At 42.9% G+C, this 23636-nt stretch overlaps 1 protein-coding gene across 1 annotated transcript in view; it reads right to left on the bottom strand.

Annotated features, from left to right (window-relative positions):
- Positions 1 to 23636, bottom strand: part of LOC136127961 (maltase-glucoamylase-like) — a 76970-nt gene that overhangs the window by 23480 nt on the left and 29854 nt on the right. The window contains exons 16-32 of the mRNA XM_065883596.1: positions 22390 to 22506; positions 21665 to 21819; positions 19381 to 19465; positions 18061 to 18117; positions 17400 to 17524; positions 14471 to 14559; positions 13756 to 13805; positions 13159 to 13326; positions 10084 to 10236; positions 8827 to 9024; positions 6020 to 6174; positions 4751 to 4919; positions 4378 to 4474; positions 3411 to 3523; positions 2110 to 2235; positions 602 to 730; positions 243 to 353 (exon numbers count right to left, since the gene is read on the bottom strand). Of these exons, the coding sequence (XP_065739668.1) occupies positions 243 to 353; positions 602 to 730; positions 2110 to 2235; positions 3411 to 3523; positions 4378 to 4474; positions 4751 to 4919; positions 6020 to 6174; positions 8827 to 9024; positions 10084 to 10236; positions 13159 to 13326; positions 13756 to 13805; positions 14471 to 14559; positions 17400 to 17524; positions 18061 to 18117; positions 19381 to 19465; positions 21665 to 21819; positions 22390 to 22506 (2097 nt within the window). The remainder of the gene's footprint in view (positions 1 to 242; positions 354 to 601; positions 731 to 2109; positions 2236 to 3410; positions 3524 to 4377; positions 4475 to 4750; positions 4920 to 6019; positions 6175 to 8826; positions 9025 to 10083; positions 10237 to 13158; positions 13327 to 13755; positions 13806 to 14470; positions 14560 to 17399; positions 17525 to 18060; positions 18118 to 19380; positions 19466 to 21664; positions 21820 to 22389; positions 22507 to 23636) is intronic.

Genomic DNA, 23636 nt, shown 5'->3' with positions numbered 1-23636 from the left:
TTTCCTAAGAAGCTATAAACCATGTCCTACAGGTGATAATTTGATTTTCTTGTAGGGTTGATCTAAAGAAAAGTGGATCTCACAATGCACAAACATTCCTTTAAAATTCCTTAACAGTGGTGACAAATACTGATAGAGAAAATGACAACTTCTGACCTCAGAGTCCAAACAGAAAAGAAAAGAAAAAAAAGTACAAACACACTAACAGTGTGGGGATTAGTGGATCACTACTCAGAACATACCTTTCCCCAAACAATGCTTCCATCATTCGGATCTTTGATGAAGACATCGTCCTCCACACCCCGCGTGAAAGGGGGATAGGGCTTTGTCTCGTTGCCAGAAATGGCTGGGTCCTGAAATCAAAGCACAGGTCAGGTGAGAAAACCAAAGCCAGGGTAGAAAAATGGAGAACTCTTCAAAAGCGGAGGCATCAGCTTCCACCTGAGCTGTAGAGCTTCTGTGAATCCAGGGAAATACACTTTTCTTACTGAACCTCAACTTCTCTACTCATAGCATGGAATAAAACACAAGTATAAAGTTTTCTGCACCAAATCCCATTCACTCTTCCAAACAGACTCCGCCCATTCACACAGGGACTCACCAGAATGAGGATGACCCGCATCCCATCGGCCTTCATTCGAGTAATCAGAGCTGGAAGCCCCTCAAACTCGGGGCTGAGGGTGAAGTCCAGCTGCCGCTCCATGTAGTCGATGTCCGCATACTGCACGTCCTGGAGGAGGACAAAGGAAACTTGCAAAAGCCCAGGTTCCACGTGAGAACAACGTTCCACTAACCAATGGTGAATTTCAGTCGGCATCTTTTTGATTCTTTCAAATCCCACCTCTGTTATTTGTTAGGTATTAGGTTCTGGAAAATTCACCTAATTTTCAAATTTTGAGTCGTAAAATAGAAAAAATCTAAATTTGCAAAAAATAGGATGATAATGCCGAACTGGCAAGGCTGTGAGATAAATGAAAGCAGCAGATGGAAGTGCCTTGTGAAGGGCCAATACAAGGAGCGATTGTGGCCACAACCCCATCCCCAGAGGCTGCCCCTGGTATCAGTGGCTCATACTCAGAAAAAATAACATAATGTAAACTACCCGGTACTAATACAACATGGATAGTACGCCCATTAAAACAAAACAAACAAAAGCAACTGTAATTGCTTTGGAATCACTAATCCTGGGGGTTATCAGACACAGCTTTCTTATTAAGAATAAAATATTGCACGCTATACTTTCCGTTAGTAGGAACAATCATAAACAATAGAAAAATCAATAGAATAAAATTAAGTATGTAAATGGTTTATGGGACCAATTCTCTGATTAGTGGACCCCTCTCATCTTCAAGTGAAGGTGGAGTTTGTTTCCATAATTATTTCCTCTGGAAACCAGTCCCAAGATCCCTACATTCAACCAGGCATTAGCTCAAAGCTAATGGGAACACTGGGCTGCAGTGGCAGCACAGCGTTGGAACTGAGGTTGTAGCTACACACACAGTGGTCTGACTGAATTTGGGTCAATTTCTTTTCTTTTTTTTTTTTTTCCGGTACGCAGGCCTCTCACTGTTGTGGCCTCTCCCGTTGCGGAGCACAGGCTCCGGACGCACAGGCTCAGCAGCCACGGCTCACGGGCCCAGCTGCTCCATGGCACGTGGGATCTTCCCGGACCGGGGCATGAACCCACATCCCCTGCATCGGCAGGTGGGCTCTCAACCACTGCGCCACCAGGGAAACCCGGTCAATTTCTTTTAATTAAGCAAAACTACTCTCTGGGCAACATTTTTGCAGTAGCAAGAATGTTTTTGACTAGATGTTGTGAAGTCATGTGAAAGAAACGGAAGCATGATCTAGCAGAAAGAGCCCTCGGGCTGACCCAATGCCCTCCTCCTTTGGCAAATCACTGTGACTCTTCAAGTTGGGGACAATGACAACCCCCCCTCCCCTTATATTACTACTGGGTAGGGGTGAGGCTGAGTGTGATACTGTATGAGAAAGTACTTTGTAATTTTATAGAACCTGATAAAAATCAGACAAACTAATCCAGATACAGAGACAAGGGTTGGCCATGCGGTCCCAGAGCCAGTACCCCACAGACTGACAACGTACATAGGGGATCTGGGCAGCCACCATCTCATCATACAAGCTACCAATCTCAGCGTCGTTCTTGTATCCATAGCGACACAGCTGAAACCCCAAGGACCAATAAGGAACCATCACTGGCCGACCAATCAACTAGAAAATAAACAGAAAATTTAGTCCTTAAGAAGAAGAATCTGGGTTAAAGTTGTACACAAAGTAATAAGAATATTTTTCCAGTGTCCCCAGTTAGATAATCAACAAATTCAAATCCAGAGAGAAACTAAGAGGATGCAGAGCCACTGAGATAACTTGGAGGAAGCTTCCTGCCAGACTTGACCTCTCTCCCCAGGAGTTTTGGAAAACCTGATTTTGCTCTGATTCCTAGTGGCAGACCAGCTTACTGGTTAAGAACACGAAATTCAGAAGCAACATACCAAAATGTCTGGGTGACCCTATGGGATCCAGTCTCTGCTGGCTATGTGACTCGGGGCAAAAGTGGAATAGCCTCTTCTATATCTGTTTCTTCACTTGTAAATTGAGGATAATAATATATTTTTTTCATAGTGTTTTTGTGAAGACTGAATGAGTTAACGTATGTGAAGTGCTCTGACATGCAACAAGTAATATATCAGTGACGTATAGTAAGTTTTATGTCTGTGTTTGTTGCTGCTGCCAAAGCAACTGCTGGGACCACTATGACCACAACCCTCATCACCACAATCACCACTCTCACTGCCACCACCATCATCACTGCCATCACCATCACCATCACCACTATTACCACTCTCACTGCCACCACTCTCACTGCCACCACCATCATCACTGCCATCATCATCACCATCACCACTATTACCACTCTCACTGCCACCACCCTCACTGCCACCACCACCATTACTACCATCGCCATCATCAGCACCACCACAACCCTCACCACCACAGTCACCACCCTCACTGCCACCACTGCCACCACCATCATCACCACCACCACCATTACCACCATCGCCACTACTACCACTGTCACTGCCACCACCCTCACTGCCACCACCATCATCACCACCACCACCACCACCACCACCACCACCACCACCACCATCACCACTATTACCACTGTCACTACCAACTACCGCCAGTGGCACCACTACTTTTGATACTTCTGCTAGTCTGCAATGCTCTGAGAGGCTACGAATATAATGGTTATCAGGATGTATTTATTGTTCCTTATTCTATAGCCTACCTGTCCCCCAGAAAGACCAACAATTCTAGTTATCATCTAAGAACTACAGAATGTGCTGTATAAATACTTGGTAACTAGCTGAATTCCCTCCTACCTCAGTGTACTGCCGAGTGACAAGCTCTGGAGTTGGCCCCAAGAAGACATAGAAGTCCAGAATTCCTCCTGTGGTACGGTATGTCAAGGCAGGCAAGGGCTGGAATGTCACATCTGGAAATGTAGGAAAATACCAATCAATATGGAAACCTTCAAGTGAGAAATTACCCCTGAAATTCATACATTCTCCCTCTTCCTATGCCTCCTTATTGTAGAGTACTGACAGAAGGTATTTTGTACTATACCTACACAGAATTTAAAAAGTTAAGTGAAGGTCTGCAGGGTAATCTGTGCCTGGACTTTCTTCCCTTTCATGCAATTATTACCTTATTATATGTTTTGTCCTTCTGCTCTTTTAAAATTGTTATTATCATTTTTATTTCAGAATAGTTTAAAACTTACAAGAAGTTGCAAAAATAGTACTAAGAGTTCTCTTGGACAATTCACCCAGCTTCCCCCAATGATAACTTCTTACATAACCATTGTACATTGTCAAAACCAGGAAACTGATGTTGATATAATACTATTAACTCAGGTAGAGGCCATATTCCGATTTCACAAGCATGCTTTTTAACCCCACTTCCTGATTTTCCATCCCCTTTCCAATATACCACGCAAATTTTCTTTACACCCTCGTACCCCCAGAGTGAGTGCTCTGACCCCCAGCTTCATCACTAATTCAAATTATATCAGTGGCTCCCACTGGCTGACCTCCAGGATACTTGGGACTTGCTTGGCTTTGCTACCCTTTCTTATGTTGTTTATGCCAAATAAGAGTTAATCCTTATTACTACACGTTACTGAATTGAAATAAACAGAACTGCTAAAGAGAATGAAGAAAAAAAATAAAAAGTACTCTCAACAAGATAATAATTTTGACTTCAGGGGCCACATGATCAAACACATTCTAAAGTTCCCCAAGGATGACTGATTCACAAAAATAAGGGGAGATGCCAGCATCATCTTACCCATGGCGTTGCTGTTCAGCAGCAGGACCCCATGGGCATTGCCATCCTCCTCCAGTGCCATGTAGTAGGGGTGGACACCATAGGAATTCTTCTTGTACTGGGAGAGTCATGGGGAGAAGTGGCAGGAGGTTAGAAGACAAAGGGGGAAAACAGACAGAGATTGAGAAAGAAACTCAACAAATTGATTGATAAGGTGTGTCTAGTCTTCTCTGTGAAATAAACACATAAGAAACAAAGAAAGCCGAGAATTGGCCCACTTGACTAAAAGCAGAATGTGACCATCCAAGTTGAGTGTTGGAAAGATGAAACATGAAGCATACACAGTGTGGGTGGACAGAGGCAAAGACATAGATCCCAAATGCTCTGCCCTTACCCCCGGGGGTTGGTCTCGGGAAAACATTCCCCACGTGTTCCAGTTCAAGTCTCTTCGAAAGGCTGTGTGCTCAGTTTCCCCAAAGCCGTAGAGGTACTGGGAGGGGAGGCGCGTGGAGATGCGGATGAACATGTTGTTGAAGGTGAAGCCAAGGAGCTGAGAGTCCCAACTGCAACACAAAAGGGTACGTTTGCAAAAGAAATGGGCTGTTCTAATAGCTTCAAGCAACTGACTTCTCAGGGAAATTGAACTCTTGATTTCCTCCTCCCACCCAGAACCCCCCTGTTGATCTCCCACACAAAACATAAAGTCTATACGATTAAAATAATCAGAGACTCCCTTGCTATACAAGCCCAGGAACCAGTTCTTTCTTCTATTTTCCTCTATCACTACCTCCTTCTAGTGGTCCCTCCAGAATGCCAAATCCAATCAGTCTCACCATCTCAGCTGCTACCACTTCACAGCAGGCCTAGTTTCCACCCTTGCCCCACTACAGTCCATTTTCTACACAGCATCCAGAATGATTACTTTTTAAGCATCTCACATCATGTCAACCCCTGTTTGCAATTCTTCAGTGATTCTCATTGAAGCATCTTGTGACGTCTTCAAGGCCATTCCTGATCTGAAGCCACCTGGACCCCAGCCTCCTCTCCCCCCACTCACCTCCTTACTTACGATACTACTGCCACCACATTGGACTTTTTTCCCCTTAATAAGGCAAGTTTGCTCCTGTTTCTTGGTCTGTGCACTGACTACTCAATTTGCTTGAAGTGTTCTCACTCCTCCCCCATCTCCATGGGGGAGGCTGCTTCTGCTCATCCAGGCCCTATTTCAAATGTCACCTCCTTGGAGAGACCACCTCTGACCACAGTATCAAAAGCAGTAACCTCCCCATAATTATCAATTACCCTGTTCTTTTTCCTGCATAGCAGTTGTCACTATCTAAACTGCTACATATTTTAACTTAAATCATTTTTGTTATTTCCTTAGTATTTTTTGTCATAAAAAGAAAGACCTCATCTTCTATAACCACGTACTATGGAGAAGGCACCCCATAAACATTTGTTGAATGAATTCCTAGGTACATGCAGCTGCCTCAGGAATTACTCCCAGGGCACTAAAGATTTCTCATAAGAACAGAAGGACATAACTTGTTCATGAATCTGGAAATGGACAGTGTGTTGCTTTGAGCAAGATATCCCCGAGGACAATGGACCTGGCAATGATACAGGTAATCATCAATTCCAAGTCAGACTAAGAGCCATTTACATTACACTGCCTGTACTCTTCCGGTGAATTTCAATCCCAAAAGGATTCTTCTTAATGAGGACATCATAGAGTCGACTCTCAGAGGTGCTGGATGGAACCCTGGGTATGTTGAGAGGGACTGGAACTTCATACCGGTTGTTGTTGGGATCATAAATCTAGGACCAGAGGAAACAGATTTTAGGCAAGTATAGTTGTCTTGAAACCTGTACTCTTAGTAGAAACTTGATGTCTTTGACAAAGAGTCTGAACGCTACATTTGTCTTCTTTAAGCTCATGATACTGGAAATTTAATTAACAAATCAAAGAACAATGTCACATTTACTATTTTGATCTGAGTCTGTCATATCTCATTTTTTTTTTTTTTAAAGAAGATGTTGGGGGTAGGAGTTTATTAATTAATTAATTTTATTTTTGCTGTATTGGGTCTTCGTTTCTGTGTGAGGGCTTTCTCTAGTTGTGGCAAGCAGGGGCCACTCTTCATCACGGTGCGCGGGCCTCTCACTATCGCGGCCTCTCTTGTTGTGGAGCACAGGCTCCAGACGCGCAGGCTCAGTAGTTGTGGCTCACGGGCCCAGTTGCCCCGCGGCATGTGGGAGCCTCCCAGACCAGGGCTTGCACCCGTGTCCCCTGCATTGGCAGGCAGACTCTCAACCACTGCGCCACTAGGGAAGCCCCTGTCATATCTCATTTTTAAAGCCTGTATTACATAAACACATTCCTTTGATATTGGTTCTACCTTGGGAAATCAGTCTGGAATTTATGAATATATTCTTTATTACTTTGTGTGTGGTGTGTGACTGTATGTGAATACCTGAAAACATTTCTGAACTGAAAAAAAATCCCCCCCAAAAAACATGATGGAATATTACTCAGCCATAAAAAGAAACGAAATTGAGCTATTTGTAATGAGGTGGATGGACCTAGAGTCTGTCATACAGAGTGAAGTAAGTCAGAAAGAGAAAGACAAATACCGTATGCTAACACATACATATGGAATTTAAGAAAAAAAAAATGTCATGAAGAATGTAGGGGTAAGACAGGAATAAAGACACAGACCTACTAGAGAATGGACGTGAGGATATCGGGAGGGGGAAGGGTAAGCTGGGACAAAGCGAGAGAGTGGCATGGACATATATACACTACCAAACGTAAAATAGATAGCTAGTGGGAAGCAGCCGCAGAGCACAGGGAGATCAGCTCGGTGCTTTGTGACCACCTGGAGGGGTGGGATAGGGAGGGTGGGAGGGAGACGCAAGAGGGAAGAGATATGGGAACATATGTATATGTATAACTGACTCACTTTGTTATAAAGCAGAAACTAACACACCATTGTAAAGCAATTACACTCCAATAAAGATGTAAAAAAAGAAACCAAAAAAAAAACCCATGAACTCTACTTGATTAAAATAATCATAGATGTCCTTGTTAAAAATGGGGTCTAAATTGATTCACTGAGTACCTACTATATTCTTACCTGATACTGTACTAGACACAAGGATCACTAAACTGAGTAAGACACAGTTATTGCTTTTAAGAAGTCCACATACTAATGGAAAGTGAAAGAGAGGTGCCCACACTACCTGAGTGATACATGTTAACGTAGAGCTATACAGAAGTATTGTGAGGTTATAGGAAAGGAAATGTCTAACAATGTTTCTGGAAGACTGAGACAGTTTCATGAGGGAAAAGGCTGAGTCTTAAAAAGATTTTCAGTCATTAAACAAGCACAGAATGAAAATCAAGTGCTTCCTGGCAGAGATATAAATGCAAAGGCACAGAGAATTAAAAGAAAGAGGCAAATATTTTGGAGAGGCTGCTATATAATCAGGAGGTAGAATAGGAAAGAATTAAACCTGGAAACTTGATCAAGTTCCTTTATTTCAAACCCATTAGGCGCTTACCACTTGCCAGTGTTACAGTGAGGATAGAAAGATGAAAGAGTATCATCCCTACATTAGAAGATGTGAAAGAGCTCACTGTCCAGGTTGATATCAGATTGTCAAGAACATTTCAAGCAATGCCACACTGGCCTGAGTCTTTCGTTTATTCTCTCAATAAACTTTTGAGAACTTACTATCTCCTAAGCTTTGTGTTACATTTCAGGAGCACAGAGATGAAGGGACAAATTCCTGTCCCTGAGAAACTTACAATTCAATAATGAAAAAGATATCAAAAGCAGCCCATCGCTTGTCCTGAGATGTAATTAAATCATGGGAGAGAAAGAGATCAGTACACTCTTGTAGGTATTTCATATATCCCAAATTCAGTGTTCAGAACTGAACTCATCACTTTATTTTGCCTAAGCTCAAACCTTTTCAGTTTTCCCATTCCAGTTAATGTCACCACCATCCATATAAAGACGTAAGCTAGAAACATGGTAATCGTCTTGATGCTTCTCTCTCCCTCACAGACTACATGTAATTAATCACCAGATCCCATAATGCTACTTCTCACTCTCTCAAAGATGTCCACTTCTCCATCTCCTTTCTGTACCTGGTTTAAGCTCAGTCCCTCATCTGGATTTCCTAACTGGTAACCTCCTAACTTGTCTCTCCTTTTTCACTCCTGACCTCCCAACCACTTTCCTTACAGTAGACACAGAAATCGTTTCAAAGTGCAATTTGGAACAGGTGTCACTGGTCCATCAACGGTCTCCGATTACACTTAGGATAATGATCTAGTATATTGTAGCATGGCTAACTTAGAAGAGCAGACTGATTTCAGAGTTCTGTAACCTTGACTAGCAAAGAATAATGGAAATGAAAAGTGCCAAGTAGGTACTTGACACATATACTGTAAACACATACCTTAAACTGTAGCATGTTATCCTTATGGTAGGTCACATTCAGACGGAGGGAGTTCACGGGTACGGAGGGCAAAGAGGAGGCATACGAAGACTTTAAGGAGAGGACAGCTGTGGCCCCATGTAAGTCATACTGAACATCACTGACAGAGTATAGATCATTGACAAAATAGCACAAAGGGACTCCAGGAGAACCGGATACCTGAAAAGTAAAGCCAAATCCAGCTCAGCATGAGTTCTAAGATTATCAGATATAAAGGGGCTAGAAAAGGCAATTTGCAGGGAGATAAAGATAAACCCAGTCATTTTCTTATATACTCTTTGGTAGTGATATCAGTTTTCATTCCTGGTCTCCATGTAAAATATCTGCAAAAAAAAGTCCCACTCCCATCCTTACCTATTCTTCATATCCAGATAAAAACTCAGGTTACTTTGGAAGTCTGTCCTTTCTATGGATTTTAAGTAGTGATATATAGGCACTGGTGCTATGCTTGTGAAATTGTAGATTAAGTGTAGAGGATTTTACAAAATTACAACGAGGTACTACCTCACAATGTTAGGAATGGCCATCATTAAAAAGTCTACAAATAACAAATGCTGGAGAGGGTATGAAGAAAAGGGAACCCTCCTACACTGTTGGTGGGAATGTAAATTGGTGTGGCCACTGTGGAAAACAGCATAGAGGTTTCTCAAAAAACTAAAAATAGAGTTGATATATGATCCAGCAATCCCACTCCTGGGCATATACCCAGACAAAACTACAATTCAAAAAGATACATGCACCCCTATGTTCATAGCTGCACTATTCACAATAGCCAGGACACAGAAACAGCCTAAATGTCCATCAACAGGAGAATGGATAAAGAAGATGTGGTACATATATACAATGGAATACTACGCAGCCATAAAAAAGAATGAAATAATGCCATTTGCAGGAGCATGGATGGACCCAGGGATTATCGTACTGAGTGAAGTAAGTCAGACAGAGAAAGACAAATACCACATGGTATCACTTATATGTGGAATCTAAACCATGACACAAACGAAGCTATCTACAAAACAGACTCACAGACATAAAGAACAGACTTGAGGTTGCCAAGGGGGAGGGGGGTGGGGGAGGGATGGATTGTGAGTTTGGGGCTAGCAGATGCAAGCTGTTATATAGAAGATGGATAAACAACAAGGTCCTACTCTATAGCACAGGGAACTATATTCAATATCCTGGGATCTTGATGTACATTAACACCGTCACTATGGTTACCTCCCAGACACAGCCGCGGGCAGTACAGTTTTCTGCAGAAGCACCATTCTCGTCAGGATAACAGTCTATTTTTTCTGCATCCCTTATCTTCACATCCCACTCCACCGTGTATATTCCTCCCAGGACAAGATCAATTTCTGTGATAAGGGCCACCTGTAAGAATGGGAAAGTATCAAGCAAATGTACCCTCAGGACAAAGACCTTGTAAGGTCTGAAACTTCTTTTAGGAAAGAAAATAGAAATCAGACCAGACTTTCAACAATCTAAGCAACATAGCACCGGAGCTTACACAAAGCGAGAGAGGGCAGAGATCTAACCAGTAACCACAGGGGAAATGGCACAGTTCTATCAGAATTTGTACATAACATTTTGAAAAGAATCAGGTCAACTACAACCTTCTGTAATCACCCCTTTCTTTCCTCCCCTGACTCCTCTTCTGTCCCTTATTTTGTCAGGAAGGCTCTCTCCTGCAGCCCCCTTGTAGCACAGCATACACAAGCACGTGGTGTCACCCCATACTGAGCTCATCATTTTGTCCTCCATTCCCCAAACAGCATTCCCCATTGGTCTGGAGTAGGGGCAAGAACACAGAAATAAGAATCATGTGTGGCCTGGGTTCTCCCCTCCATTCCGCTGTGGAAACTTAGACAAACTATTTCAATTCCTCGGGTCTCAGTTTCACCAACTGCAAAATTGGTGAGTTGGCAAAATCATTACATTTCCTTCATTTCTAACATCCCAACCTCTTAATTTCCCCAAGCTCAGAGCCTCAAGACTTGAAATTTTCTTTGAGTCCCATCCCCTAATTCAAACATTTAATATTTTTCTATGTGTTTTTCTTATGGTCATCTCCTCTTTAATTAGTAATTTCCATAGTGAAAGTTCTCATTTGTCTAGAGGCATAAAATCTCATGCTAAGGATTATCATCTTTCTTCCAGCCTCTCCCCAGTCTACATTCATCTTGCTCTTCCCTGTACCTCAAACCCGACCCCAGAACAATGCTCTCACAATGGCACATATGGACTCAAGGATCAATATGAGACCCTTTGAGAATCAGATCAGATCCTTCTTATTTTGGCACCTAAAACCCTCCAAAATCTGACCACAAGTTAATCTGTCCAAACTGATCCCCTTCCAAAAGTGGATCCTACCCATTCTAGTTATTCGGTACTCACAGACTAACAGAAGGCTATTCTTAGTCCCGAGACTGGCTTATTCTGATACTTCCACCTTGACTGCTTTATCTAAGCAAATGCCCTTTCTAGGAAAATGGTGCTTATCTGGGGAACTTACTGCTAGCTGCCTGCCCTCTGTAAAACTCCCTTCTTACTATTTCAGTTTAGAGCACTAAAGTTCTCGATTAAGAACTAATTTTTTGAAGCCATGTAACACAGCTGTGGCCATTAATAGGTAAGTGCAAGTCCATTGGCCAAGTATTTCTTTCTTGATTTAAGGGCCTGACCCTCCCTTCCCTTCACCTTCACCTTTCCCTTTTCCTTCCAGCTTCTTCTTCTTTGTTTATTTTTATTTGTTCTCTAACAAGGCTAGAGTGACTGGAATTAAGCCACCATTTCTAATCACAAGAGAAGAAAAGACCTCAACCCTGACAACCGTGAGCCACTGAACCAATGCCAGCAACTGACTACTTCCTAAACTTCCAGTCCCATAAGGGAAAAAATCCCAATTTGTTTAAAATACCAATTTGCTGAGTCTCCTGTCACTTGTAGCTGAACAAATCTCTACCAGATGTACCACCTTTCAAGGTCCAGCTCTAGCCCTGATGTCTCCAAAGGTTTGCTCAATTACTCCGTTAAGCTTTGAACATGAAATTGGGCAGAATATACACTAACATTTCCTAGAGGGTTGGGTTGCCTGTCCCCTTCCCAATAGTTTCATGTGTTTCTCCACCACCTAAATTCAAACAATAAAAGAGTTCCTTTGGTTATATATTTATTAATATATTTATCAAACATTTAATTAGTTTACTTTTATATGTGCATCTTTCAAATGGCTTGCACTTTTCTGTACACACAACTAGCCACACAATACTTTATTTCTAACTTTATAATGTATGCACCCTCAATGTATGTTGTCAAGACAAAATGTCAAATGCAACCAATATATCATTATAGTAGAAGATTAAATTTACTTATTTTCTCCAAATTTGGACGGTCCCTCACAAACCACGTTGACCCAGCAGCTCCCAATCCCAGATCATTTGGAGCACCTGTAGCAGGGGGTGTTGGGGGAAAGGATTCCTCATAACACTAAGATTTCAGAGGAGCTGGTTACAGCCTATCCAGGAACTTCAGGCCTCATTAAAAGTGAGGAAAATTATTTTATTATTATCACCTAACCAAGTGAGTAGCCATTAGCTAAGCTTATCCAATTCTTTGACTTAAAATATTTCCTAAAAATGTATGTGTTGGAGTGAGAATCTATATAGCTCAATACAGTAAAAGAAAAAAAAAAAAGCACCTCGAAATTTTAATGAATTGGAATCCCACCTCCCACCTCAACCCTTCTAGCATCAATCAATCAGCAGCTTTCAGACCCGGTTTTCCTCCAATCCTGTTCCTGACACTCCTGACTTCGCTCTTCTTCTGTTCGAGTCAGAGAGGACAGAAGACTGAGGGACAGATAAGGGAATAAAGATGAAAGGACCAGTTTACCTCCTCCCATGTCTCAGCAGCTCCTTTGTTAATCCCAGCTCTGGCCCACTCTTTATTTTTTTCTGTCCTAACCCTCTGACTCCCCACCCCAGTCTTCAGAGTGTGCTCTGGTCCTTCAGAAACCCATGCAGGGCTTCCCTGGTGGCGCAGTGGTTGAGAGACCTCCTGCTAATGCAGGGGACACGGGTTCGTGCCCCGGTCTGGGAAGATCCCACATGCCGCGGAGTGGCTAGGCCCGTGAGCCACGGCCGCTGAGCCTGCGCTCCGCAACGGGAGAGGCCGCAACAGTGAGAGGCCCACGTACCGCAAAAAAAAAAAGAAACCCATGCAACCTTGGCAAGAAGGAACATCATAAGCGATGAAGAATTCTTTACAAACTATCTCAGCAAAATGGGGTTTTACCTGGAGGTTAGAATCATAAGTGACATTAGGAGAAACTTGAATTTCGACACCGTTGTGTTTCACTATAACATTGGTAGGTTCCTGGGTCCCAAGGATTTTAATCTCTTTAAATGCTAAATTATTGGGGTCTGTGTAGGTTGATTGCAAAATCTTCACATCCAAGCGGTTCTGCAAAACAGTTAAGTACAAGGATCTGCCTTAAATACACAGATTCTCAAATCACTCCAATACTTCACCCTAGACCGGATATTCAAAACTGCTCCAAATGGCTCTTAGCTGTCTCCACTAATGTGTGCTCAAGTACAAACTTATTTTTCCCCTGCGGGGGGCGGAAAAAGGAGAGAGAGAGAAACACACATACAGAGAGAGAAATTTTTTAAAACTTCATTTAAAAAGACTGCTTTGATTTATCCATATCATTGCCTCCTTTTACTAACATTAATGATTCAATTATTAGGTGTTAAGTCATAAACTGAAATGTGGTCACCTATTGTCATAAATGAAGCTACAAATAAAATTACACACATACACAAACACATATGAGCTAACGGTCAGACAAAAGCCCACACTTAAGATTCATAAAAATATACTACTCACTTGGGTGACGGAGAATTCACATAAGAGGTAGACTTTATTGGCCACAGTATCTGAAAGTGAGATTAAAACAAGTCAGACTCTGGCCTGCCCACTACAGAAGGACAGATTTCATCCTGGCACTCCTTGAAGCTACATGTTGAGAATGACAAGATTAGAGAGAGAGTGTCCAAGGCCAAGACACTGTTTTCACTTTTCCTTCCTACCTTAACCTTGAAAAGGTTCCCTTCCAAGTGCTTCCAAGGCATATGCCTCAAGCGAAGCTATTTCCTAAGCTTGAGCCACAAGAATCTTTAATGTATTGGAGACAGATTAAGAAGCATGGCTAGATTCGGGTGCACTAGAAAGGTGTCTTCTCACTGCCTGACTAGCACAGGTAGGTTTTACACATCATCCACGTTTGTTCACAAGTATTTGGAGGGAAGATGTCTGCACTGAATGGCAGAAACAGTCTAGAAAACATTTCTTTCAGGTGCCCTTTGATAATAAAATGAGAGCCTCTATATGCAGCTGGCCAGTGGGAGAATTCTAAGAGGTAGAGATGTGTTTTCCTTCCCCTGTGGTCCAACTACCACTATTCCTGAACAGCACAACCGAAATAAAAATTCTCCTCTCAAGTGATTGATGTTACTGGGCCTGGTGAGATTTCTCCCACCGCTGAATGACCAGCAGGAGTAACTCAAAGATGCAGGTTTGGAAACGGCAACATTGTGCTCACCTTTCGTTTCCCCATCATCCCAGAAAAGTTCGCCTTTTGCTTCTTTGTTGTCATCCAGGGCAATGATAAGACCAAGAGGGTTCCTTCGACTGTGAGAAACAAGATTTATGTGAGAGGCAAAGACTTGGGACTCAAAGAATTTTGCTAAATGAGCTGTGAAGGAGTCTATCAGATTTCAAATGGGACAAGTCACTAGCAGCAGATGGCTCTGCTTTTCTTCAGGCACAAAGGCAAAAGCAACAGGGGCATCACTTTCTAGAAGTAATGTCACAGGCGAGAGCACCACTCCAAACATTAGCAATAAACATCTATGAAGGAGGCAAGAATTTAATCACCAGGATCACTGCAATAGCTACAATAAAACCTGCTGATGCTATTATTATTTTGAATACAGACTATTAGAAGAGAAAGAAATCCGAGACAATAATTGGTTCAGCCTCATCATTTTACAGCTGATACATGCAGGAGAAGTATTGACTGCAGTCAGGGGGATATATTTGTTCCCTGCCTAAGAACCATGTTGACTCAGAAAGCAAGAAAATACAATAAGGTCCATCTATATAATGGCAATTTTCCTAATTTGATTATTTATTATCAGTTCATTTCGAGAGAGAAAAAGAACATTCTAATTATCTGCTTTATAACTCAGAATATAAAACACAAAACACTACTCAAAAGATGCTGAAATAGATGCACATAGAGAAAGAGGGAGAAAGAAGGAGCAACTGCATTTAAATCTCTCCTTATTCCACCCCTCCTCTAGACCACCTCCCGATTTCCTACTCCTGTTGCATCCCTCACACTCCCTATTATATTCTTTCATAGGTCAGCCTTCCACTGTGCCCTGTGCAAGCCAGGTTCCAGGGTCAACAAAATCACCTGCTTTCACTTAACACGCATGTACTGAGTAGCTTTCATTGCTAGGAAGTCTAAGAGATACAAAAACAAATAGACCAGAACGACACTGATGACCTTAAATATGGTAAGAAAGATTAAACATATTCACCAAGTAGTCCAAACAGAAAGTAAAGAGTGGCACAAAAGTTAAAATCCTTACAGGAGTCCACAGTGACACTTGGAGCAGTAGGTGGCCTAGATATTCTTGAGGACACTACATACTCTTAAGGGCTCACCCACTACAATACTACTTGGCCCTAGATAAATTAAACACATGGTCCCTGAAGGGTGCTAACGTGAAACCCAAGTTGACAGCAGTCCTGGCTTGCAACCAAAGAGCAGGCTAATCCTCTCTGGGGGAATGAGACCTATTTGGATCCTTGAGATCACCACATTTGAAAAACCAAAAAATTACTAAATACACGAGGTAACAAGCCAACATGAAAGAAAGTTGGCAAAAACAACTAACAATAGATTTAGATTCCACTAAGGATTTTAGATAATAGAATTTTCAGTTACAAAGTACAGAATAACTAAGACTGAAATACTTAACAATATTAAGGGGAAAAATGTATTAAAAAATGACCAGAGAGGGCTTCCCTGGTGGCGCAGTGGTTGAGGGTCCGCCTGCCGATGCAGGGGACGCGGGTGCGTGCCCCGGTCCGGGAAGATCCCACATGCTGCGGAGCAGCTGGGCCCGTGAGCCATGGCCGCTGAGCCTGTGCTCCACAAAGGGAGAGGCCACAGCAGTGCGAGGCCCGCGTACCGCAAAAAAAAAAAAAAAAAAAAAATGACCAGAGAGTTGGAAGTGGCAGCACACCCTCTGCTGGAATTGTTGGGGAAGATTTCTCGCAGATGAAATCAGAGTGTAATTTGGAAGATGATTAAGAATGTATCAAGCAAAGAATGCTGAGAAGAGTAAGAAGTGCTAAAGCCCAGATGCAGGGAAATAGATGAGTATGTTTGGAGAATAACAAGATTTTTGGCATGGCTGTTCTATAGGTGTGTGGTAAGGTGTGTCAGGAGACACAGGTTAACTTGAAACCAGATTATGATTGGCCTTGAACAACCTACTAATCATAGAATTTAGACTTTAACCTGGGAAGCAACAAATTGAGATCTTCACTTTGGAAAGACAATTTTGGTATCAGTGTGCAGAAGAGCATGAAGCTGAATAGTTAGAGAAAAGGAACCCAGGTGGTATTTGGATATGTAAGTATTTTCCATCAGTATCACAAAAGTTTAAACTTGAAAGATTATGGCAGTAAGGAAGGTTCAAAAGAAAAAGACTTCTAACCTCCAAAAAGTACATCTATTAAAAGCAAATTAGCTAATACATTTAGAGACACAGATGTGAATGTGTGCCTCTTTAGTACAGATGGAGTCTATAATTTGAACATCAAAGAATCATCAAGGAGAATGAGTGACATGAAGGAGATTTGAAGTGCACAGGAAGTAATTTTTGAACCCCGTTTTGCATCACAAGAAAGAATGGCTCAGTGGGAAGAAAGAAACAGGAAATTGAGATTATAGGGGAGTGGAAAGTGGACCCCACTCCCTAGAAATGAGAATGAGGAGTCGAGTGCATAGCACGGTAGAATGATGGTCTGATAAAGGCAGGTGGAGTGATCAACAGACCCCGTTTGCCCAGAATTGAGATGTTTCCCAAAACATGAGACTTTCAGGGCTAAAACTGACATATTCCTAGGAAAACTAGCAAGGTTCACCACCCTCGGGGCGGGGGGCGGGGTTAAGTCGGGGGGGTTAAGGAAGGACAGGATTAAGGTCTTTCAAAATCCATTTGGATGCAGCTTTAAATCACAGCTTCCCCAGAAGAGGCCCAAAGAAATCCAGGGAACAGAGTTTGATGACACACACGCACGCACACACACACACACACACACACGCACACGCCCTTCCTCCCCACATTCCACGTAATGCTTCAGCATCTTCTACATGGGCAACAGATGGGAACAGAAACAACTAGGTGTGTCAGCCTCCCCCTTAAAGGAAACTCCCAGCCATGCTATACCTGGCCACAGTGGTTGTGGCTGGCTGCTGTGTGGGGAAGATGTAGCCTCCTCGAAGGTGAAGTCCAATTTTGTCTCCAGGAAGTTCCATCTCCACTTTTTGCTTCCTCCATTTCACACGGCCCCCCTGACGCACGCAGACAAATCAAACACAGTGGCATGAGCACATCACCGCTACCTCTTAACCACACGCGGAGTTATCTCCAGCTCTTTCCTTCTCCCACCTAGTTGAATTGCTATCTAGTCAGGCACCAAGCAAGAAAAGGAAAAGAACTTAAGAACAATGGGTTTTGTGATCAGCTGGGCGCTTGGGGAACATATATCACGCTGAGGCTATTTGACATACATTATACAAACGGATAGTTTTCTGAACAAGAATCTCACTTATAACCAGGCTCAAATTGTCCATCGGCCCCAATATTTGCCCATGAGACATTCTACTTCCATCTTTATCTTGCTGCTGAATAAAGTGTATGAAAGTATCTTTTTCAGATTTCATCATGACTGATGTCGAGTGACTTCGTCTCACTTTATTGACTCTGCTATGAAATCACTGCAAACACGACAGAAACATTCCTCAGTGCATGGATAGATGTTTCTGTCTACCCAGACGTATCTTGTCTATGCAGCTTGAAGAGTTTAAGAAAAGTCAAAGCTACTTACAGTCTCATAGTCATACCAGACGGCATCAGGCACATATGCTGTCACTTTCTCTGCACCCTGAAATTAAAACAAACTACTGTCCTTTATGGCCCAGCCTCTGAAGGGGATAAAACTTCTTAATCACATACTGAGAATGCATAAATGGCCTTTCTTTTCTCTACCAACTTGTGCTTTTCTTCTAACAGAGGCAATAACCTTGCCACTCAAAGAAAAATCCCAGATGGAACCATATTAGGAATAATAATCATAGTATTGAAATAGGTGTTGTGGTAAAAATTCCAGCTTTAGAGGCACAGAAGCAGATGTGATGACAGCGAGGCAGGGAGACAGAACAAGGAATGCGGGCAGCCTCTAGAAGGTGGAAGAGGCACGGAAATGGATTTCTCCCTTAGTGCCTCTAGAAGCAACCGGCCCCAACAACATGGTGATTTTAGCCCAGTGAGCCCCATGTTGGGCTTCCGACCTCCAGAAATGTAAGATAATAGATTTTTGTTGTTATGAGCCACTGCATTTGTGGTAGTTTGTTACAGCAGCGACAGGAAACTAATACAGCCTCGCTAGACACAAACCAGACCAGTTAGCAGAGTCAACTGCAGCCAGGTGGAAAACAGGAAGAAGGACACGACGGTGCATAGAAGTGATGAAACAAGAACCAGGAAAATCTGGGACTCCCTTCACTGGTTGAGAGGCAAGTTCTGCTTGGAGGAAAGGACGTGCAGTGCCGTGAGCCATCAGTGCTGTGAAGCTGGGCTTGAGAGGGCAGGGCTGGAGGGTGGGATTTTGAATAATTAAAAAAAAATTCCAGCTTTACACTGCGTACCTCATTTAATCTTCCCAATACTCTCCAGTGATACATACTATTATTATCTCATCTTACAGCTGAGGAAGCAGCACATAATTTCCCCCAGATGGAACTGGTACCAAGTGGCAGAGACAACAAACACACCCAGATCACCCTGACCTTAGAGTGAGTGCTGGGTCACTGCTCCCTCCTGCCTCTGCATCCTGGAACAAGTCATGATCTGCTATGAGAATCTGACAACACATAGGACAATTCTTAAACCCAGAGTCACCCGTAGATGCTTCTATACTGATTGGAAACTTGGTCAAGGACAAAAGACTTCTAGCGACAAAAATGTGTACCCATCAAATACCCATCTTCCCCAAACTCCAACACACCGTCTTCAAGGCTGCCCCAGCCACAGATGTTGGAAATGGGTTTGGAATAGAAAGAGGACAAAGGGTTCCAAGAAGAGAGGAGTCTGGAGTTACCAGGAGCAAGACCAGGGACTACCAGTGTGTCTCGGCGGGAACACTTGCCTCAGCCAGAACCGGAGTGATGAGGAGGCCGGGCCCCCATAAAAACTGTTGCTGCACATCCCAAGTGTTGCTGTCCTCGTAGAACCTAGAGAGAGAAATGTTCAATGACATTTGGGCCGGTGCTTTCTGGCAGCTCTCCCCCAAGCCTGTCTAAGACTTGCAGGCTCCCTGCCTGGGGCAAATTCCCAAAATTATTCCGTGACACCTATTCAATCCCTGTCTCCCCACTCCTGCAGGCAGATCCACTTTCCCTAGCCCCTGCACCCTCCTATTCTTTCCCCAATTTGGACGGAAGTTCCTATTTCAGTATCTCTATGCTAAGGCAGGTTCCAGGCTATAATTTTATTTGTCATATCTCCCTTAAAAAAATAAGTAAAACAAGCAAGACATTTTAAAACTTCAGCTGACTATCCAAAAGGAACTAGATCTGATCACCCAAAAAAAGCAGACAAAAACTTTTTTCTCTTTTAGGATACCTACCTTTAATAGAGAATTCTGGGAGATAGCAAGAACTTACCCACAATAATGAATATATAATATATATTATAATAATATATGCCTGAGGGCCTAAAATGTCAGACACAGAAGGGAATTAACTCTATTTTGATTTTGACAAGAAAAAGTCTCTTTTTCGTAGACTATAAAATTATTTTGTTAATTTTTAATGAGCGAGACCTGGGTTACTTTTTTCTTTTTCTATGATATGACCAACATAGACCTCAAAGATGCCCCCATTGATGACCAGCAAGTATATCCTCCAATATCCAAGCACTTTGACTTTCAGAATATCTGTGCTCAAAACTGTTAGAATGAATTCACTTAAAAGCCAACCAATAAAACTGGTTGAGGCTTTTATCTACATAGCATCAAACATAGTTCAACCTAATATCTCTATTTTCATGCTTTTTTTTTTTTTTTTGCATCATGTACACAGAGCATTACTGTTCCCACTGTTCAAGCCCTGAGAAATGCTACCAAAGGCATGAGCGACTGGGGCAGGGTCCTCACCTAAATCACAGCCTCCGTCTCAAGCCAGTTCCGTACACTTCCCAGCACCATCTTCAATAATCGGGTTTCTAAACAAGGCTTCCGGCTCCTTATTCTGCCAGGGCCGGTCATAAGAAAGCAAACCCCACTGCAGAGCTACTCACTCTGCAGCCACCAGAGGGTCCCACAGCATTAGCTAGGAAGCGAGGACACACACTCTCCTACTACAAATCTCCACCAAGCTTAAATTTCCCCGGTGCCTCACAGTAGCTTCCCCGAGATTCCAGCCCCGAAACAGGGTTGCCTGGAAACCCCAGAACTATTTGCCGGCTAATATTATAGAGGCATCAGTTCATACTAAGTGGCCAGCTTTAAGGAAAGTCTCTTAAGTGTTCTTTTTTTAGAGTCAAATTAGAGATACTCATTGGCTGACAATAAAAATTCTGAATTCAGGAAAATCCTCCATACTATTCTTATTAGTATGTAAATGACCTAGAGCTGGAACATGGTGCATTACAAAAGCGACCATCAGGTTCAAGCTATCAAATCCTTTAAATTAAGGTTAAAGAAACTAAGGATGAAAGAACTTAAACGATTTGTCTAAGGTATAGAGTTAGTTGGTGGAACAAAGACCCCAAATTCCACAACTTTTAGTCTAGTTGTCTCCCCAAAAGGGAACAGGCTATAATACTTAAATATACCTAAAATAGTACATAGGCAGCAATAGCCTTGCAAATACCAACTCATTATTCAAGTTAAAAAAATATATCTGAGTAACTGTTTGGATTTTTTAATTTCACTCATTTTCTTTGCAGTACGCGGGCCTCTCACTGTTGCGGCCTCTCCCGTTGCGGAGCACAGGCTCCGGACGCGCAGGACCAGCAGCCATAGCTCACAGGCCCAGCTGCTCCGCAGCATGTGTGATCTTCCCGGACTGGGGCACGAACCCGTGTCCTCTGCATCGGCAGGCGGACTCTCAACCACTGCACCACCAGGGATGCCCCACTCATTTTTTTTTTAATATTTGTTTATTCATTTAGGATGCTGCCGGTCTTAGTTGCAGCTCACGGGATCTTCGTTGCGGCATGTAGACTCTTAGTTGAGTGAGAATTCTTGGTTTTGACTTGCATGCAGGATCTAGTTTCCCGACCAGGGATTGAACCCAGGCCCCCTTCATTGGGAGTGCAGAGTCTTACCCGCTGGACCACCAGGGAAGTCCCTTCACTCTTATATTTGATGATACAGTCAATGTCACCCAGTTACATTAACAAAATTCCTTTGGGCTAGGTGAACTTACTCATGCAGAAGGGGCCTGGCCACCGTGTTCCCCTGGCTGTGAGCACGGTAGAAGAGGGTGTAGAGATAGGGCAATAGAGCATAGCGGATGGTAAGGTAGTGCCTGGAGGAATTCAACAGCAGAGAGTCAGCTCCAAAGGAGGCAGGATCCTGGGCCTGGGAAGAAACGAGAGGTTGCAATTGACACCTGGTTACAAATAAGAAAAGCCTCTGGAGATATCAGACCCCATTCATCACAACCAAGAGTTTTGTTCCTGCAAGACCTGGGGCCTACCTTGCAAACTTTGCCTCTGAGCAGTAGGGTTGGGCAAAGGGAGATCATTCCACCAAGTTAAGTGGCCATTCTTCACCCTGCACTGCATCCCCCCTCATTCATTCTATGGGTGCTCTCAGTAGACTGCCATTTAAATAACTTTGAAGTATTTCCTCATTTGATTTTCACTACAAAATGAGCAATGCAAATAAAGTGTATAAAGGTTTGATTAAAAACCTTCACACACTCGCCGTTTCCTTGACTGCCGCGGTAGAGGTAGCAGGGGTTGTGTCGGCAGAGGGCATTTTAATGGTGCATCGTGAGTCCTGGTTAATTGCAAACGGTGGTCCCAGTTAGCCTACGTGAAGCACCAGGTAGGAAGCTGGCTCAACGGATCTCCCGGACAGGATGCAGGTAGATCCAGTCCTCATGTATACCAAGTCTATTTTGATCATATCTCCTGGGAGACTTACCTTGTAGCCTTGGCCATTGTGATTCCTGGAAAATGGATAGAACGCTCCCAGCTGCATCCACCTCCTGCAGAGCTCTTCGGAAGCATCCAATGTAAAGCCACATATGTCAGAACCCACCTGGAAGGACACACAGACAGCGACGGCATGTGTACCTCACTTCCATTACCACCCCCTGCTCCTGGGCTTTGCTTTCTACCAGGGACCTACCAGCTGTACTTGGCTGTACTAACCTCTTCCTGAGAAGGCTACTTCTGTGTGATGGAACTGGGCTAAATCCTATGTCCACTCTGTACTGCCAGGTGAATGCAAATGAATTACTTAACACTTCTGTGCCTCAGTTTCCTCATTTTGTTAAAGTGGGCACTCTAGGGTTTTAGTAAATGAGATAATGGAAGTAAAACACTTGATGCGCAATAGTTTTTTGGTGAATAGCAACTAGAAATACCGTTGATATTATTACTTTGACCACAGCACTAGGAGAATTAATTTTCCAAAGCCTAATTCTGATCAGGTCATTCATCTATTCAAAAATCCCCAGGGTCTCCTGCTGCCTGCCCTACTAACACCTCAAAACCTGGTTCCAACCCACCTTTCCAGCATCATTTCTCATTTCAGTCCTACACTCCAATCCTTAGGGACACTCAAATTCTGCCACTTGCTGGTCTCAGTCTTAAAATTTCTCAGTCTTAAAATGACCTCCTCCCCATCAGTCTGATAAAACATACCCACTTTCAAGGTTAAACTCAAGTGCCATCTTTTGCATGAAGTTACTATTTACTCCCTCCCGGGACTCCCATTTTTCCTTGTAATCTTGTTACAGTTGTTAAGTACTTTTCTCAGGATTTCTTTTAACATTTAAATGATATGTTCCTGTTTGCACTTTTACCCTAGCTTGTCATAATTGTGTGTGTGTGTGTGTGTGTGTGTGTGTGTGTGTGTGGAGAGAGAGAGAGAGAGAGAGAGAGAGACTGAGAGACTTTGGGGGTGTGCGGAAGGAAGGTGTTTCTGTTACTATATTTATGTTTCTCTCCACCCTCACCATGCATACCTAGCTCAATGCCTTGCTCGAAGTAAGAGCTCAATAAACAGATACGCTAAATTTAACTAAAAGATGCCAACTGTAACCTTAAGGACATGTACACTTTTTTGTGCGTATGTTGTACTTAAAAAAAAAAAATTCCAACACTACCACTTCAAGCTTGCACCTTCTATCCTTATAAGGCAGTACAGGAAAGAATGTCGTGGTA

The sequence above is a fragment of the Phocoena phocoena genome, chromosome 9, assembly GCF_963924675.1.
Source record: "Phocoena phocoena chromosome 9, mPhoPho1.1, whole genome shotgun sequence".
In the NCBI taxonomy this organism is placed as follows: domain Eukaryota; kingdom Metazoa; phylum Chordata; class Mammalia; order Artiodactyla; family Phocoenidae; genus Phocoena; species Phocoena phocoena.
The sequence above is the reverse complement of the archived record's forward strand: the minus strand, read 5'-3'. Positions and strand labels throughout refer to the sequence as shown.